Source organism: Lepeophtheirus salmonis, chromosome 6 (assembly GCF_016086655.4).
Source record: "Lepeophtheirus salmonis chromosome 6, UVic_Lsal_1.4, whole genome shotgun sequence".
Classification (NCBI taxonomy): domain Eukaryota; kingdom Metazoa; phylum Arthropoda; class Copepoda; order Siphonostomatoida; family Caligidae; genus Lepeophtheirus; species Lepeophtheirus salmonis.
Genome location: NC_052136.2, coordinates 27,774,261 through 27,794,598, shown reverse-complemented (window position 1 = coordinate 27,794,598; position 20,338 = coordinate 27,774,261). Strand labels below are relative to the sequence as shown.

The 20,338-nt window shown below is 33.2% G+C and overlaps 2 protein-coding genes across 3 annotated transcripts; one reads left to right on the top strand and one right to left on the bottom strand.

Moving 5' to 3' along the window:
• The first annotated feature begins 13 nt into the window (after positions 1-13).
• Positions 14-2,890, top strand: TBC1d7 (TBC1 domain family member 7). Of its 2 annotated transcripts, XR_011780910.1 has the most exons (5): positions 14-325; positions 384-974; positions 1,029-1,561; positions 1,639-2,246; positions 2,540-2,890. XR_011780910.1 is itself a non-coding variant. In XM_040715225.2 (4 exons), exons 1-4 carry the CDS (start codon positions 303-305, stop codon positions 2,735-2,737), a joined length of 1,023 nt encoding a protein of 340 aa, XP_040571159.1. In that variant the 5' UTR covers positions 21-302; the 3' UTR covers positions 2,738-2,890. The 2 variants fall into 2 exon arrangements, 1 of the variants encoding a protein (XP_040571159.1); XM_040715225.2 differs by lacking the exon at positions 384-974 and having other exon boundaries at positions 21-325; positions 1,387-1,580.
• Mtr4 (exosome RNA helicase Mtr4) lies at positions 2,774-6,428 on the bottom strand. The gene is made up of 7 exons (XM_040715224.2): positions 6,235-6,428; positions 5,402-6,171; positions 5,002-5,338; positions 4,377-4,946; positions 3,470-4,316; positions 3,081-3,406; positions 2,774-3,003 (listed from the first exon to the last, which is right to left on the bottom strand). Exons 2-7 carry the CDS (start codon positions 6,152-6,154, stop codon positions 2,846-2,848), a joined length of 2,991 nt encoding a protein of 996 aa, XP_040571158.1. The 5' UTR covers positions 6,155-6,171; positions 6,235-6,428; the 3' UTR covers positions 2,774-2,845.
• Between the last annotated feature and the right edge of the window lie 13,910 nt (positions 6,429-20,338).

The following is a 20,338-nucleotide window of genomic DNA, read 5'->3' as shown; positions in this document are numbered from 1 at the left end:
TAACTAAAAAGAAGGATTCAATATTTTAATAGCACACTGTAAAGAACTACTCTCAAGCAAGTATTGACCATCTTTGCTCACAAGTCTACACTCTTAAATATTTTCATGGAGTACAGTTCGAGTCCTCAGATTTCTTTTGAGTTCATTTCAACTCCATAATTATTAATATTAAATAGTTATAGTGTCCATAATGAAAATATATTTTTAAGACTTTTCTTGAGTTTAGTATAAAGCTTTCTAGTCCAAGTCCAGTCGTGAGTCTTTGATTGTGTGGATCAAGTCGAGTTGCTAGTCTTCAAAATATGAACTCAAGTACCATCATCTGGTAAGTAATAATTACTTGCTCAAAATATTGATAATTGATATACATTTACAAATTGTAGCAATCAAGTGGGAAAAAATAAAATGATTAAGATTAGAATTGCCGGATATCTAAATATGTATAATGAATTAGCGATCTCTAAAGAAATGAAGGATCTTTATGATATAATATGAAGTATTATCATTGATCTGAATGGCTTCATTGGCGCCTAGCCTGGTCAATTTGCTAAATGTCAAATGAAAGACTTAAAATTTAGAGCATTGAGAATGTGAAGCATCTCCTGCTAGAGAAGGTGAGAATATATGTGCGCCCTCTATGTACACATACATTCAAGATGAAACCTCAGGGATCTCTTGTTTTTAATGATATGATGAGCGAAGAGTCTTGGTTCGAATCCCATTCTGACGAGGAAGTCTATCAGACCACTGGATGTTCAAAGGGAAAACTTTATTGGACCCCTCAAGTGGATCATATTCTGTCTTCATGGGAAATCTTCTCGAAAAAGGGGCATTTGGACTTGCAGTGGAAGATTCCCGAGAAGCGGCCGCCCAGTGACGATGAAGAAGTGGACGAAGAGAGTCTTCGCAAAAACATTATCAAGGAGGAAAAAGCTGTTGTTGCTCAAAGAGAGGCTGCCGCTGCTCATAATAAAGTGAGCTTTGCCATAATATTCAAAATTTTCATATTAAATTATTTTCCGTTCTAGGCCATGGCAGACTATGATTTTGGAATAGAAGGCGATGAGGAAGTAGCCACACCTACTAAGCCCTTTGGTGGACAAAATAGAGAATTAAAAGGATCTGCTCGAAAAATGAAAACTTCATACAATGCTGTTTTATCCAAAATGCAACGACATAGAAAAATGGACTCTAAACCATAAATACTTTTTTTATACAGAAACTTTATTATTCCTATTTGTTTTAGCTCACAAACCCACCCATTATATATGTCTGTGATTAGAGGGAAATACAATAAATATGTATTTTAATATATTTTGATAATTAATATAAAATAATTTATCTTAATTTCTTGTTATATTTTTATATACTATGATAATGATGTAGTCAAATGTCAAGAAATGATGAACGCAACTTTAGAACACATTATTACGAAAGAGTGGGGTTCAAAGGACTGAATGAAAAAACGCTTGATACTCTCCTCAATGAAGAACCAAGGAGTATTGAAAAACTACAACAGTTCTGTTTGAGGTTCTCTGTTCCTTCCATTATGAGATTAGAGGTTTGGAAAGTCATTTATGGTACGGAAACTCTTAATCAGAATTAACTTTAGATATCGTTTATCTTCTTATTTTGCAGAGTTCTCTTCTATTTATTCCAAAAATTCATCAGAAATGTTATGGTGGAAAGAAAATCCTTACTTCCATATAAAGCAAATGGAAAAACGAATGCAAAAAATAACGGACGATATGTCCTTACCACAAGAACTTACCGTCCAATTCCTTGTTCGTCAAGGTTGGATAAAATTCGATGTCAAATCTCAGCTTAAAGAGCTTTCATCATGCAACTTTACTACAATAGCAACCTCCATGGTTAAAATTACAGACTCCGCAGAAGTGGCGTCCTTTTACCTATCTCAAGAGCTACATAAGTTCCTACATTCACATCCTAAACGAATTATGGATGATCTTGAAAAGAGTTTTATCAAAAAATTGTCAAATATTCACCCTAAACTGTATTCATACTGTGAGAAAATTGATTTGCTCAACAATTTGCCTATTCGAGTATGGATAAGTAGAGCTTTTGCCGGAGTCATTCATGAGAATGTTTTAGTTAAAGTATGGGACAAAGTTATCGGAGGATCCATGAAGATATTAGTATTTGTCGCCATATCTATTATGGAGTTATGTAATTCCAGACTACAACAGAGCGCGGATTGGCGTGAAGGCTTAAAAATATTTGATAAAGTAAGTTTTTTTATGTTGTAAGTCATATTAATATTTTATTTAAGTTCACCTCGGAAGATTTTTATGCTCTGCAAGCAACACTTACGGAGAAACATTGGCGTCATGAACAACATAGCATTTTTTTCATTCCATAGTATTCGTATTACAGGATTTTAATCATATTCGTTAGTGTTATATACTGACAAATATATGTAGAATTATTCGGTCTCTTTCTATACGAATATATTTGTCGTCCGTATTTTTTCATTGCAAGCCCTCTGTAGCTTTCGCGTTAATCAATAATTATATTTTAGCTATCTGAAGAAGACTGCTCGATTATTGTTCAAAAAGCCATTGATCAGTGGACCAAGGATGGTTGTCAGTTATTTCCTTGTGATCACAACAGAATGAATAGAGAAGACTGCACAAGTATCGTACCCTTTAACAAAACCATTAGCAAGTCTACTGTGCCACTACAACAATTGGTTAAGGAGATTAAATTTGAAAACTAAATGAAGTTTATTCAGCATAGAGGAGCGGCGTGGATATGGATTGAATGAATTTATATTCTTTAAAAATTGCCATCTCATGTAGCCAAAAATATAGAAATATATATTTAACTATAGATATAAACTAGCAGCAAATACAATATCGCGTTTAAGTAATTTAATAGCTTCCGAAAATTTGTTCTCCAGTTCTGTATTACCAATATTCTTTGATGCTTGAACCATCTGTCGTAGTAACTCCTCCAATCTTCTCATACATCGAATTATACTTCCTGAGATCCATAACAAAAAAGAAAGATATTTCAGAGTAATATCTAAGGATTCGAATATTAAATGAATATATATTTACCCTCAAAAATATCCGTCATTTTGATCACAGTCGCAAATGAAGCACCCTTACACCATGCATGAACGACGTCCATCATGTAGGGTTTAAATTTTTCAACATACTCATCTTCTTCGATTTCAATTTTAGCTTCTTTGGAGACTTTAGCGATCCTACGAGCTAAATCCTGCATTTGTCTCAAGGGGCCGCTTAACTCTTCCGTTAATTTCGGCATACAGTCAGATTTTTCATCGAATACAAAGCAGGAGAGAATAGCAGCGCATTGAGCATGAGTAAGAGGTTGGAACACACCATTAAAAATCATTTCCGTCAAAAGGAGTTCATCCGCCCTTAAATAATATACATTGTTTGATTATTCTTTGCTCATAATATAGTAGAAAAAAATTACTTACGTCCCCAATTCACAAGCGATTCGACCCTTCATTTCAATAACATCCGCTGAAGAGCAATAGTCCAGCCGTCTAAGAACTCGTTTCATACATTTCAGATCCGACATTTGTAGCAGACTTTTAGCTTTTTTAAGTTCCTCTCGAGCAGACTCACAAGATTTTTGGAGCTCAACTTTGCTTCCATACTCCTCTAAAATAGTATTTAACTGAGGATTACCGCTCAAAGGATGAGATAAGAGTCTTTTTTCAAATGTTGATATTTTCTTGATTATATTTTTAAAGTCTTTGTCCCCAATCATCATTTCTTTGATTGGATCAAGTAAAGGTATTTCGCTTCCAAATCGTTTTGATACTTGCTGAATGCTTTTTAATACAGAACAACGATTTTCAATTGGTCGAATATCTTTAGGCATAAATATCCTGACACTTGATATCTTTTGAACGAGTTCCAGCTTAATGGATACAACTACCATTTCTCCCTTGGTATTGTGAGGCGCAGGCTCCAAATCATAAGTGGATTTACATTTGGAAGTTTCTTTAGTTACGTGAAGAAGAATATCAATGATATAAACTAGGTTTTGACTTGCTTCTAAACTTGGGTTTTGCTTTTTATCACCAGATAATTTTCGAAAGTTAACAACGGCGCCAAATCCAAAGTCTTTTGTTCCGTGCTTGACAGAAATAAGTCGCCCAGATTGTAAAAAAGGTACAATATATTGGGGTTTAATTAACCAAGAATGAAATTCATTACTCATATTCTTCAATTGCTCTTTAAGACTATAATAAGATGCGATTTCTTCTTCATCTGAAATCTTAATTTCTTCGAGTTTTTGTTCTAGACTTTTCGTTTCTATAATTAAATGAAATTATTATTTTGATGTTCTTAGCAATGGAAAATATTTTGTCTTACTTTCATATAATTTTGGAATATTTGAATAATTTTGAAATTGATGAAAACTCCGCTCCATCATGTATTCAGGATTGATTTCTTCAACTCTTAGAAGATTCAGTACCATATTATAAGTGAGATGAAAAGCCGAGTTAATTGGGTCAGGCAGACCTTTAACGATATTCTTTCCAACGGACGGAGCCATTTTCTCATCTACCATTAGAATAACTATACCTTTGTCATCTAAACCTCTACGACCAGCACGTCCAGACATTTGAATATATTCTCCACTTCTTATCCATCTAAAATCTTTTCCATCAAATTTCTGAGTCCCTGTAAACAAAACTGTTCTTGCTGGCATATTTAAGCCCATAGCAAATGTTTCTGTGGCAAATAAGGCTTTAATAAGTCCTTCGCCAAAAAGAATTTCGACAGTTTCTTTCAAAATAGGGAGTAATCCTCCGTGATGTATACCAATCCCACGTTTAAGAAGGGGAAGTACATTCTCTACTTGGGGTAGAGCACGATCTTCTTCCGATAAAACCATCATTGCATTTTGAAAGACTTCGTCCACGAGTTTTTTCTCTTCAGCTAGAAAATATGTTTTTAGTACATATTTGAAGAGCAAAAAAAATTTACACCTTACCACTATTAAAATCTAATTTGGCCATTTGGAGTGCGTAAGCTTCACATTCTTTTTTACTAAATGAAAAAACAATCACGGGTGCAAAATTACGTTCCATTATCATCTTGACAATTTTGTAACAGTTGTTTTGTGGTTTCATTCCACCTTTTTTCCCCTTTTTATCACCAGCACCTGAATCTCCAATAGCGTTTTGAAGGACAGACATAGCTTGATTGAAATTATCCTCCTTGAATACACCAAATTCATCCACAACCAGATGAATTCCATCTCCTCCAGAAGGGAAAATATAATGTTGAAGAGGAGTTGGTCTATAGTCGGTGTATACAACATGGCACGGCTGCAAATAATATGATGATGTTGTTATAAATGTGTGCGATTGCAAAAGCAAAGCAACCCTTACTTGATTGTGCAAATGCGCGATCCACTCGACAAATTGCCTAGCATTAGGAATGGTAGCAGATAAAAATACACAATGTACATTATCCGGTAAGAGAATGATAGTCTCCTCCCAAACGACTCCTCTCTCCGAATCTCTCATATAATGGATTTCATCAAAAATAACCCATCCCACTTCCCTCATAATTTCAGACCCTCTATACAACATGCTCCGTAGAATTTCCGTCGTCATGATAAGACAAGATGCCATGGGATTGATGGTGACATCTCCAGTCATGAGTCCGACATCAGAAAACTCTTCATAGAACTCTCGATACTTTTGATTTGAAAGAGCTTTGATGGGTGTGGTATAAATAACCCTTTGTTTTTCTTTGAGAGAAAGAGCGATTGCATATTCTGCAGTCACGGTTTTTCCCGCGGAAGTGTGCGCTGAGACGAGTACAGACTGATTGTTCTCAATGCATGCAATGGCTTGTGTTTGAAAAGAATCTAAAGCGAAGGCATAAGTTTTGTACGGATTGGACTTTAAGGGAGAAAGGGGAATATAATCTTGTCCCGGAGGAAGAGCCACTTCGTGAGTACATCCCACCATTCCTTCCAGGGACTGAATACGAATCCGTGGAGCGGATTCCACCAAGGACAAAGCATTGTCGCCTTCAGCCTCTTCTTCTATTTTAGAGCGTTTTAGGTCGGCAGACCCGGCTTCATCTTTGTCAACTGGGGATCCCGTCCGCTTGTTACTACCCCAAAATCTCATCTACGAGCTTCTCTCCGCTGAAAATGGAAGGTACTCATTGAAATTCCGATTGAACACATATGTAATGATGAATGACTCACTCAATTTCCTGTTTTCCTTCTGCAACTGCCTTTGATCCTCCTGATTCCGGAGTAAAGAGACGTTTCTCGGGTTGCGGATCATCTTCAAACACGGAAAATAGGTCCTCTTCCATGTTTTTGCCTTCAATCGTCTACACGCGATGCAAAGTTTATATTTATTTATTTGTGACCAAGATCAAAATATAGCTAACTGTGTAGCTAATATATAGCTCTTGAAAAGCAGAGCGCGTCAGTAGGAGTAAATAGTAGTCTTGTTGGTGTTGGGTCTGGAAATCATAGACCGATATGTTTTGTACAAGTTGCGATGTCTGTACAAGTTGTAACTTGTCTTAGTAAATTGTACAAGTTGGAATTTCTTCGTCATAAAATGTATTATTTACTTACAAAATTGATCATTCTAATCACCAACTACTAATTGATACTATTATCTCATTTTGATCTATTCAGATTGCATAGTTAGTATGTATTTATGAGTAATATAACTGAGGGGATTTGATACTTTTAATCGATGTGCCACAGAATACTTATAATTTATTAAAATATCGAAAAACTACACCATTCTAACATCTAAGGAACATTGTACATTGTAAATTGTACTGTTAATCCTACATTTAATATCATCTATCTCATTTTTTGGTTGCAAACTTGTGCATTTAAAAAAAGTTCACTCTAGACTGGAGGTGGGTTTGACTAGAAAATATCGGGGTATAAGGTGTTGGGGTTCGGGCTAGTTTGTGGGCTATCGGTCCCAAAATATGATAATCTATAAAAAAAAAAGTATTCAAATATATAAGAGATAATTATAATTAAACATCACAATCTAATAACTATTGATGAAGTCAACAGGGGTTCAAAAATGAAAATTTGGTCGAATGACCGTTTTATTTTTTTTTAGAAAAGAAATCCTTAAAACAATTTTAAATTTTTCTTCCGAACAAAAAAATCTTCTGGTACAAAACTTCTTTATGTGGGCACGCCCCTGCACAATCAAATTTAATAAAAAGGCATTATTCATAATATATAGTCACCTTGAACGTATGTCGGTCAAATAATATATATTTATATATATAGTTTGATGTCGGTACGAAATCAATCTGTAAATTAAGTAATTTTGACTTTTTACTAGAAAATTAAATATTTGAATTTTTGATTTTTTTTTCCAAAAAATATAAGTGTACCCTCAATGACCTCAAGAGCCATGGAGGAAGAATTGTCTTCTTCTCCAACGAGAAGAACTGGACTGTTGACAGAAGCTACAACGTCCAGAATGACAGGTGGCTTGCCAAGGAGAGAGAAGAGGTCCCTGCGGTCTTCACCACAAAGTTCCCGGCCTCCGTGATGCCCCTGGGTGTCATCTGCAGCACCGGTGAGGTGATGCCTCCTTTTTTCTTCAATCCCAAGGAAAGGGTTAACGCGATAAGGTACTGCGAAGTCATGGAGGAGTTCGTCATCCCCTGGATGAAGGATACGGCTGCTGGGAGGGAGTTCATATCCCAACAAGACTCAGCGCCGCACACATCACCATGAGGACCACTAACCTCTTCAACTCCCACGACATCACTTTCTGGGATCGCAACACCTGGCCCTCCAACTCACCCGACCTCAATCCGTGTGATTACTACTGGTAGGGGAAGTTGGAGAGGGAGGTGTGCAAGTTCAGCCACAAGAGCATCGCGGACCTGAAGGGCTCCATTACGAGGGAGTGGAATGCTGTCGATTCCGCGGAAGTCATCAGGTCATGCAAATCCTTTAGGGGCAGGATGGAGAAGATGGTGGCTGCTGAGGGAGAAGATGTTGAATAAATTTATTGTTTAATATCATGTCTAACTTTTTTACATATTAACAAATACACTCCAAATTCCATTTTTATCAAGCAGGTTGAATTTTAAGATAGTTCCAATTTATCGTGGACACCCTGTACATTACAATAACTTACGTCTATTCTTTTTAACTATAAAATTACAGGGGGTAATGTAGTTGGGTTTTTTTTTTTTTGGGGGCTTGTTTTTTATAATTTAAAAATTAAATTTTAATAATTTTTTTTTTATTTCAAATATTTAATTTTGTATTCAAAAGTCAAAAGCAATTCACCAAAATTTATTAATTAAAATATAAAAATCCTAATATTCCAAAAAAACTTGATTTTTTGTAAAAAAATTTCAAATATTAATTTTTTGTAAGAAAAATTCAAAAATTCACGGCTATTCACAAGAAATTTAATTTTTTGAGAAAAAAGTTTAAATATTAAATTTTTAGAAAAGAATTTCAAAATTCACACATATTCACAAATATTAAATTATTTGAAAAAAAATTTCAAATATTAAATTCTCTATTAAAAAGTAGACATTATTTAATTTGGGGAGGACTACAGCCCCTCCAGCCTACCCCTTGTGTGTGCCCCTGAATTATTACCCATTCAATAATAGTTAAAAATTCTTCAAAGTAGCTTAACAAGAGCTAATTCAAATTTAACCAATTAATGATATGGGGAAAATAAGTTGAAAAATCGGAGTAATTCCAGGCTATACATTTTATAACCTTGCTATATAATGAGTTGGATTGTTTATTGCAATTAATTTAATGAAATGTCATGACAGCCCCGAAACATTATTATTCAAATTGTCAGGGTGACCACGTTAATTTTCGGAATTTTTTTTTTCAAATATCCAAATCTATTTACAAAAAAACTTCAAAAATTCATACCTATTCCCAAAAAAAATAAATTGTTTAGAGAACATTTTTTAAAATCCACAGCTAATCCCTTATAAATTTTTCAAGAATATTAAATTTCAAATATTACATATATTAGTAAAAATAAAAAATTATTTAATTCCTTAATTTTTTGTCATTACATTTAATAACCAATCAACGTTCTGTACCCTGATTATAATAAAAAGGGTATTATAATTGACAGTTGACAATAAAATTTATATTTTTGTGCTTTAGTGTAGTGATGACGCTAGATTCTTAGCCTATTCTTTCTAATTATTGTGTTACTAGTCAATTTTTTATAGTAGCTTAACAAGAGATAATTCAAATTCAACCAATCAATATTCAGAACACTGATTGGAAAGGGGGGGGGGACAATAAATAGAAAAATCATCGGTATACAACAAAATACAGGGGGTTTATCACGCAACCTTACATCTCCCAAAACCAGGGGGGGTGGAAGGTCCAAAATTTGTTGCTAGTAAACCATTTCTTCCCGACTATACAAGTTTCGTTTGAAAAGTACTACATGCAAAATGGAACTACTGGGGTGTATCCAGGTTATTTTTAGTTAGAATCATCTCTTGGAAGACAACACAATAAACATCAGCCAGATCGGTATATTTCTTTCTATTTGGCATTCCTTTGATTCGAGGTAGTGGAGTGATTGTCAAAAAAAAGACAAAAAAGAATTCTGTGTGTAGATTATACACTACTTCATGACGCCTAAGGGAACTAAAAAGGAGCTTGATAAACATTATGGGGACTCTTCACCATCGATTAGAACAGTTTATAAGTGATTTCAAAATTTTGGGTGTGACCATTTGGCACAAACGACGCTGAACGTTCTGTTCACACAGTTGAGATTACTACTCCAGAAGTGATTATTAAGATCCATGATATGGTGATGTATGACAGAAGAGTGAAGTTACGTGAGATTGCTAGTCCTGTGGGCATCTCGAGTTGGAACCCTATTTCCATTAATTTTGAAACCGAAACTTCTGATTTGTAAGCTGGTGCATTTTCGTGATGGAAAAGGACTTTTTTGTGCGCCAATCCTGTCTTTTTTCTTGCAGCTTGGTTTTGAAACTGTCAAATAAGGATCTATTACACGTACTTGTAATAGTTTTTCCCTTTTTCAGATATTCGACGAGGATTAGACAGTAGCCAAAATCTTTCCGGCCGATCCCTCGATTCAAACGAATGCCAAACAGAAATAAATAGACTGATCTGGCTGAAAGTTCGTGTGTATTCTTCTAAAAGATGTTCTTAAATAAACATAACCTCGATACGGCCCAGTAGTGCCATCTTTTGTACATTGCACGTCTTTTAAATATTCAATAATAATTTATGGGAATTGTTCACTGCTTAAAAGAGATCATTCTAATTCCACCATTCAATTCTGATAAGGGGAAACTAGAAGAAGAATCGACAGCTGACAAAGAAAAACACAGATTGTATTTTTGTGTAAGTATGGTGGCGCCATGTTGTATGCAAATGGGTTAATACTGTGCTTGAACAAAGAATCTGATTTTATTTCTCGAACAAACCTAATTTACTCATTAACTATAAAAATTTAAAAAAAATGACGAGTCATTATGAATATGACTTATACTTTTAATTAATAATATAATATTCTATGGATTACATTCCTGCTACAAAACTAAATAAAACCTCAATTGGAGACCACTTTCCAATGATAATAAAACCAAGTCCTTGATTTTTATTCATGATGATCTTCAAAAATGCCAATGCAACAACCTTTCTTTTCAAGGAATGTCGTGACCCTGGAAATGGGTGTAGTTTTTTGTATGCATTAAATTATGATATTACGATAAAGCTTATAATATTATTTTATATCCAACTTTGAATCATTAATTAGAATAATACATAGTCAGTAATGTTGGGTTTTGGTCTGAAAATCCTAGACTGTTATGGTTTTTGTTGGAATGAACTAATTTGGTCTTTTAAAGAAATTTGGTATTTTCCAGTCTCATAGAAAAAGTCGGTCTAGATCGGTCCCAAAAAAATCCATTTTACCGGATGGTCCATTGAAAAATGAACACTTACTACTAATTCAATAATTAATGAAGGTAAAGGGATTTCTAACAGTGCTGGATGTCTTGGCCACAAAATGTATTCACTTTTGGAGCCAGATTATTGGCCTGCAAACAGCCCGGAACTGAACCCATGCGATTTTTATCTTGGGGAAGGATCGACCATGAGGCCAGTACCAAGTATCATTCATCTGTAGAGGCCCTGAAGAAGTCCATTACCCCTAGAATGGCAGAACGAGGTCAAAATGTTGTATATTTTAGTTTTATGGTTATCATTTCATATTGTAATATAATATGAATAGATAGATTCTGAATGTATTGTAAAAATATTCTAGAATATACTTTTTAGATATTCAAGGTTATCCAAATATTTATGATCTATATAAGATCTTTGTTTAATATAATGAAAATAACAATGATGGTTGATATAAAAAAAAAGAGATTCAGTCTTTGAAAATATATGAAAAAAATCGATTATTAGAATGAGACAGAAACAAATCGGTCTTGAAAAAATCACTTAAGACCGAAAAAAAAAAAAAAAAATCAGTTCTGGACTGAGTTTCAACACTAATAGTTAGTAGGGATGTAACAGTTCCAAAATTGTACTGTTCCCTCCTATATTTTAAAAACGAGTCCGATTTGGACTGTACTATAAAACAATTTTTTGGTATGACCGTCATCATGGATATGTACCAGTGGCATCATCACTAATCAATCTTCTATAATTTTAATAACCCTAATTACACTTTCATTAGCCCTAAATTGACAATAATTGAAAAATATTCATGTGTTTTTAAAGATACTAAAAGTTTTAAATAAGTTATCAGAGAGTGGCCCGTGTTGCAGCTAAAGAATATAACTCCAAGTATGATAATTATCATTACCCGATAGAGGGCGCCCTAAAAATTATTCTCAGCAAACGCTATTTTTTTAACAAACTAGTTAAATAATAAAGATTACTATTTTATTAGTTTTAAAAGTGAATAGCCAGAAAATAATTTTTTAAGCCTTGGATTCTAAGGATTCAAACTGGACATTATTAGAGCTCAACAAGGAGCAAGGACAGGAGGGAGGAAGTCACGAGAGGTATATTATTGAGTGGGGTAAAGGACAGTTGACATAATCTTACACGACACCAGCGCCCTCAAGCAATCGATACTTCAATTAGATAGGCTACAAACTGTCACACAACCTTGTAGATAATATTTATTTTTTAGTTTTCTCATGTACTATTCAATTGGTGAACTGAGACTATAATATTAATAAATTTGATGCATTGTAGAGGGCGCTATAAAGTTTTGAAAGTTTTTCATGAATGAATAAGTCCCATATTAATGACCAATAAATAGTGCTCGAGTTGTAATAGGGATGGAGATGCCATTCCTCTTACTAGGAAAATGGTTAAAAATCATCTCCCTAAATGAAAAGGTTCTAAAATCATCATTATTGATTTTATGTGTTAAAAACGTAGAGGACGCCACTACAAAAAACTTTCACATCCGAAATTAAGAAGCTCTACCATATTAATATTTTTCAAAACTGTTATTCAGTAATTTTTGTATCATTTAGTCTGATTGTTTATATTTTTCGACTTCCGAGTCTCTTTGGTTAATTTGAGGAATTTTTGGGTATATCTGAAGTAAACTATAGTCTTTTATCTATTAAGTATCCAAATTTTATCATACTATTCGTAATTCCAATAGTCTTAATATCAACTACAAGATAAATTATTTAGTAATAATAAGTTATGTTTGTTATGACTTTGTTTTGAAATTTGATGCGCCATCTAGTGTTCAAATAGACTAAACAACAAATAAATGAGTGTGTTCATTGCGGGTGATAAAAGGTTTTAATTTTTTGGGAAGAAAAATGTAATTACTCCGTCTATATCCAACCAAGTAAATTAATTTTTACATCATTACATTTTTTAGCAAAAATTCATAATAGTTACTATATTAAATAAAAAAAATTATGACTTTTTGTTACAACACGACCAGTACCTATAAACATACATAAATGGGATACCAGACTGAAAATTTGTAATATTTTGTGAACAAAACGGCTGTTGTTCTCAAAAATATACTATATTTGATCAGAAAATTTAAATGAATTTAACCCTTTCTCTCATGGAATAAAAATTGGTGACATATAAAACTTCCCAATACTTTTTTGAGTATAAGAAACATATCCCAAGAAAAAAATATTAATATAATTTAAAAAAGGTTAAAAACTAACACAATATTAGAAAGTATATAAAACACTAATCATATTTAAAATTTAAGTTCGAAATTTGTTTATTTCTAATTAAGAATACTAGCTAGAATTTCAATACATAAAAAATATTTTTTTAATATTCTAGTAATAAATAATTCAGTTACAATTTCCTTGACATAATTATATAAAGATTATTGAAATTTAAAGGATTACAACAATCTTGAAACAGGTAAACTACGGTATATCCGATGCTAAAATGCATTAATATTTATCCTTAAATACATATCGACCCAAAAATTCTTGAAGATCATCCTCTTTTTGATTAAAAAAAGAAAATAATAATAAGTACTATTTTCTGAAGTGTTGCTCCTGGGTAACGCTATGAGAAAAAGGGTTAATAAGAAAAAAAATTAATTCAAAGAAACATATTTTATTATAAATAAAGTAATCTACGTTTTTATAAATATGGAAAAAAAATTTGTTTCCGGATCACACTGGTCTGCTCGACAATGTCCTTTTTTTTAGACTCTTTGCACAGAGAAAAGTAGCTGATTTTCCGTGATTCACCTGCTCCATAGTTTTAACTGGCCCGTTTTCTGAAGTTGGTAATCTGAAGAATGAATTTTCTTTTCCTTAGCAGTTGTCATTATTATTATTTAATTCCTGATTAGTAAACACCCTTTCCTAAATAGATTCTATTATATTCAAAACTTTATGGAATATGCGTGGGTGTTCATAAAAGAGTAACTCTGAGGACATGTTGCCGTGTTGGAATAGTAAGTCCTTTTCGGAATTGAATTGTAGAACTGAGGATCGAAGTTGGAGTAGTTCTTGTGAATATCCTTGATTATTTCTTTTTCTCCTTCCTCCCTTGTCACAGCTGATTGTAGCTGATCTAATAAAACGTCATGACAGCTATTCAGATAATGTTTTTTTTAAATCTACATCCATACATACACACACAAAAAAAATTAAGAAATTAAATCTAAAATATTACATTTTTTGGAAATAAAAATTTCAAAAATCCTTACTCATTCAGAAAAATTAAAAATTTTGGAAAAAATATTCAAATATTCAATTCGAAAATCCATAGCTTTCTCAAAAAAAATTTAATATATTAAAATTTTTGCTCTGCTACATAATTGACGAAAAAAATAACTAGTAAAAAAAAATTCCTTAATTATTACTTTTTTTGGGGGGGGGTCTTCATTCCCTCAACCCACCCCATATTCATAATGAAACATAAGGCATCTTTATATTTTATGAGGATGAAGACTGGCCGCCTTTCAGCATTAATACATTGATATATGCATGATTCCTTCTTAGTATAATTAGCAGAGTACTGCAAAAAAAAAAAAAAAAAAAAAAAAAAAAAAAGAAGAGAATCGGCAAATAGCCAAAAAGCTCAGAATATTTATGTCACGTCATAATAGGAAAATTTCAATTGCATTAGATGAAATTTCAAGAAGGATTAGGTCTATTTTTTAAGTATAAAAATAAGAGTCAATAAAATGACATAATTATTAATTTTATAAAAAAGGCCTAATATAGAGTATTTTCTGAATAAAATCAAAGTAACTTGTATTGAATCCCTTAAAAGAAATAGATTTATTGTATAACTAGAGGAAAAATATCTTATTATTCCCATTGCAATAGTTAATTTTTATTTACACAATGGGTGTATTTTTGCGTTTGAGGCCTGTCCCAAAGAATTGAAAAGCATTACTTTTCAAATGTAATGCTTTCCTTGTAAGCAATACGTGTCTTATCCATCAATTACTCAAGTAGTATTAATATGTCATTAAAAAATAATCTAGAAAATTTCAGTTAAAGAAAAAAAGTAAGGTACCATTTTTGACATAATGTGTGGGTCAAATATGTGTATCAGACTTTTTAGTGCATAAGAAAAATTGAGGGCTTTATAAAACTTTTTTATAACTTATTTTCATGTAAGGACTCATATCTACATTTGAATACAAAAGTTAATTATTTTTCAACATATAATTTTGTGTAAAAAAACCAGATGGTAAAGGGGAAATGCTGGGTACCGAGTCGACTTAAATTTATCCGCAACCACTTCCCTGAACATCAGAGAAGCCCTAAATATCCAAAAATACAGCCGGGCCCACGGGTAGTGCAGGTGAACTGCTGGACCCCATGTCTGATTAAATTCTTCCGCTGCCTTTTGCATCCAGGACTAGAATTTATAATGGGATATGGGTGGTCTGAACAGTTTCCGACCTCGAAGTGAAGATGGCAGCACTCGTAAATAAAAGCTAGTAACATCTATTTAGCATCAATTGACAGTTACTCATCAAAGTTTCAGGCATTTTGGACGCTCTGAGTATTTTTTGTGTAAAAATGGACAAAATTGAGTATCAAACCGTCATTCAATATTTTTTTTGAGGGAGTAACCTTTAAATAGATTCAAACAATAGCAGACATATAAAGGCTTGTTGTTTTTAAATTTAACGCGTCTAAGTCAATCCAACTCAGAGTAAATTCAGACATACACATAAATTATCTCGTGAACTATTATTTTGCAGAAAAAAATCCCGAGTCCTATTCCTATGGGTTACAGAGATGGGAGCATCCCTGTGATGAGTGTGTAGAATAACAAGGAGACTCTTTGAAAAATAAATAAAAAGTTCAGAAAAAATGTATTGTATCTTTGTTAGGTCGGAAAATTTTAAGACCACCCTCGTATCTAAATCTTTCCTCAGCTAGAGATATCTTGTCACTCAAAACCTACTAATAAATATTAATTTTTAAATAATGTATCTTTAATATATGAATCTCTTGGCAAACGAAGCAAACCAATTCTGACAATACAAAACAAATAGATCTAATCATTTGTAAAATATCGAGTCGGATCGGAATATCTGATCGAAAAATATTTTTTTATTATACAGGATATTATGGGAAATTATTTAAAATATCATCCAATTCTAGACTAGTTATACAAATTTATAAATCCCCCTTCTTTGTTGATCCAAACCCCAGGGAGGACGTTTTATAATAAAAAAGTCATCAATTTATTCATATGAAAAAAACAGCCATGTAGATTTCAAGTAACTTTTGTTTTTGTCAAAATTAGATTTCGGACCTTTTATGTTTTCAAAATGGGCATTAAAGAAAAACTAATTAATTAAACTTTAAAAAAATCGAACAAGTTTGGATACTTCTGTTAATATATATGAGATTCATGCTCAAAAAGAAATATTTTTGGTGGAATTGAATCTTGGAGATGTGTGTATAGGTATCTTGCTTTTAATTTTAAATTGAAGGATTATCTTTAATTACTATTTTATTCTAATAGGTCATGATAATTTATTCTTAAAGTTAAGGTCAAGAGTAGCTAAAGGATACACCGTCCTTAAATTAAAACATTTTAAATTAATACCACATTAAAAGGTCTACATTGTATCTAGAGTAGAAGAGGTGGGGACTTCAGGGACATTGGAAGGTCTAAGCATTGGGGAAGGGAATAAAATAATGTTTACCCTTTTTGAAAAAAAAAAAAAAATCGGGAACAGGGAGACTACTCCCAGTACATTTGAGCACTAGCATTTCACTCCCCGTACCCTTTACCCAAGGTTAATAGAAATACAAGGTTATACCATAGCGCATGTACGGCTGATCTTTGACTCCAACCATGCTTTTAATGTTGACGTCATAGTAGATGAGTGGCTGTGTGTTTTGTCGAAATCGGGTTTCCTTGCCCAGCAGTCAGTACGATACATTAAATTGAAAATTCTAGCAATAATGATGTCATAGACTATGAGTGGTTGCTTGTTTTGTCAAAATCTCCCTGTCTTACCCAGCAATTGCTACAATACATCAGATTGAAAATTCTAGCAATAGTGACGTCAAAGACTATGAGTGGTTGCGCGTTTTGTCAAAATCTCCCTGTCTTGCACAACAGTCGGTACAATACATCAGATTGAAAATTCTAGCAAGCCCGATTACATGATGGTCTAACCTTTTATATGTTTAGGAGGGAGTACCCGGGATTTTTGGGGATTTAGTATATTACGTAAAATTTCTAACGAAAATAAACAGAAAATAGGCCCATAATCATTTGGTAGATCAAAAATTGAATAAAAAGTCCATAGATGAAAGAATTGGCTAACCACCAATTCGTTTAGTGATTTTTTTCTGTTTCTTTTTAGAAGAATAGGTTACAAAATACAATAAAGGACGTGTCCAAAATTATTATGAAGATAATTTAAATAATAACAAATAACTCTATTCTTATATTAATAAGCAGGGGCGTTACTAGCTCTATCAACATAAACGACTATATGATTACCTATAAAAATAGGTTTATTTTATATATATTTATGACAAAAAATTTAGGGGCTCCAGGACTTGAGCCCCCACCCCAAATATAGGCTAGCGATACCATAACTAATATCATTGGCTTACTCATTATTTCGGACTCAGTAAAAAAGTAACCGTAATCATATTATATTAAGGTGGGAACTTCGGGTAAAATGTTCATAAAATCATTTTGGTTTCGGTTCTTGATCCAAAAATTGGGTACCCATAATTAATTCTAATATTTTCATGTTAGGATCTGTAGCAACCTGTATCCAAGAAAGGAATGATATGTCCTATCTTTAGGTGTAGGAGAGCTAATTATTATTTTTTTTTTCTTTGACTGAGGAGTTCGAATTTTGTACGAATAGTTTTGATTTGTTCTTTTTAAAATATAACCATTTTCTTGACTTTGTTGATCTTTCTTGATAACCTTTTTTTAAATGAGGGACATTTCAATTTTCAATATATATTTTTACAAAAAATGACATGACATCAAAATTATGTCCAAAATATTGTTCCATCGCCTATAACTAATCGTCTAGATATTAATGCTAGATTTCGGTCTTAAATCTCTAGAATGATATGAGAATGGTATGAGCGGTTATATTTTATAGCATTTGGTCCTTGAAAAAAAGCTTGGCCTGAAGGAAAAATTAGTCTGGATCTGTCGTAAATAAAGTTGCAATGAAGCAGTCTCATTTAAAATTCGGGTGAGTTGATATGGATGAATTGTTGATGACGTCAGTTGTGTTTCAAATTTGTGAACATCAACCTAGAATAACGTCATATGAAGTTAAATCTGTTGCATGAATCATATTTGTTTATAACTGATAAATCTACAGAATAGGAGATAAAATTGGTCCATTCATTCAGACCAAAAAAATCGGTTTGTATATTGAGAACAAAAAAGCAGGTCCAAAATTTGAAAAAAAATAAATTTCGATCTAAAGTCTGGCGTTCAGACTCTGGACAGAAATATCGGTCTGCAGTCTGGTGTTCACACTCTGGAAAGAAACATCGGTCTATAGGATGAGGACTCATAAATTAGAATCCTCTTCGAGGTCGTCTAGCCTCAGTTATAAAAGTATGAAAAATTTTCATATGGCGCCATTATAAAAAACTGAAAAAAAGCTACAATTTGATCTTTGTTTTGTTTTTGTACGATCAAAAATGTCCGAGCAACAAGCAAAACGGGAAAGAGTGTGTGATCTCCTCTGCCAGCGAGGTGACAAGTTAACGCTGTTTTGAACAAGAGAAATGATCGCTTCATGGCTTAATCAAGGGAACCTTTAGGACCATACATCCAGCTCAGGTCATGGTCCTCGGCGTATTGGCGTCTAACGGCAGCAAGATGCCTCCCTACTTCTTCAACGCCAACAAAAAAAGTCTACATAGACGTCTACTACAAGGTCCTCGGACAGCATATCTTGCCATGGTTGAAGAGCACGTTCCCTGGGGACAACTATGTGTTTACCCAAGACGGCATCCTGGGACACACATGCTGCATTTATGCAGGGAGATCATTGCTACTTTGTGACAGGCAGACTTCTATCCTTCGTCCTCACCCGACGTGTCCTCCCTGGACTTTGCAGTTTGTTGTTTCTTGGACGGCAAGACGAACAAGACTCATCGACCAAACGTCGATGCCCTGAAGGCTGTGATCACAGAGGAGTGGAACGAATTGTCCTCAGACTTCATCAAGGCCATAATTCAGAATGGAGTGTGACACATTGAATAAAATCTGTAGAAAATGGTTGAATTATGAACTTTTGATTCAAAAGTTTGCCATAAAAATTGTACAAAAAAAATATGAAGAAGTGAAAACGGCTTCTAAAATTTTCTGATGTATGAGTCTTCACACTGTAAATAGTCATAAAAGAAATCACTTGAGACCAAAACGGTGGGGGGGGGGATCGGTCTTGGACTGAGTCTCAATACTGGTACATATATTAGTTGTTGAATATCATAGTCATAATATATATGATTATATTTAAAGAAGCAAGGGATGTGGGCATGCATAATATTTCAGTTGTTATCAATAACTTCCTCTATCCTTCTGCTGATGTGATAAGTGACAACTTTAATCAACGTTTATATGTACTATCATATAAAATTCATTGTCAATGGATCACTCATTAAGTGAAGTCAATAGAAAATTATGCAGGGAAATGTACGAGGGTGGTCTGAAAAGTTATCTGTTCTCAACGTCAAGATGGTAGCACTCGTATATAAAAGCTATTCACATCTATTTAGCACTTATTAATAGTTACTAACCAATGTTTTCGCCATTTTGAACGTGCAGTTGTTACGTAACAGTCGTTTGAGTGATTTGATGTGAGTGGTTTTGTGAAAATGTACACAATTGGGGACCATGCTGTTATTAAAAATTTGTTTTTGCCTTTCAATAGCTTCTAATAGTAGCAGACATAAAAAGGGTGGTTGTGTTAAAATTTGACACGTTTAAGTCAATCTAATTCCTAATAATTGGACCAAAAACAAAAAAACGTCTCGTGAACAATTAATTTGCAGAGAAAAAGCCCGAGTACTATTATGACAGGTTACATAGATGGGAGTAAGGCTAGAACAAATTTGTAAAATTACAAGGAGACTATGCTGAAAAATACATACATCAAATTTCATTAAAAATGTCTTGTATCTTTGTTATGTCGGAAACTTTTTGAGGCCACCCTTGTATATAGATGTAAGTTGAGAATGAAGGATTTGATGCTACCATAGCAAAAGTAGTTTGCATTAACTGGAACGAACGCTTAATAGATATATAAAAAAATGAAACCGGTCAA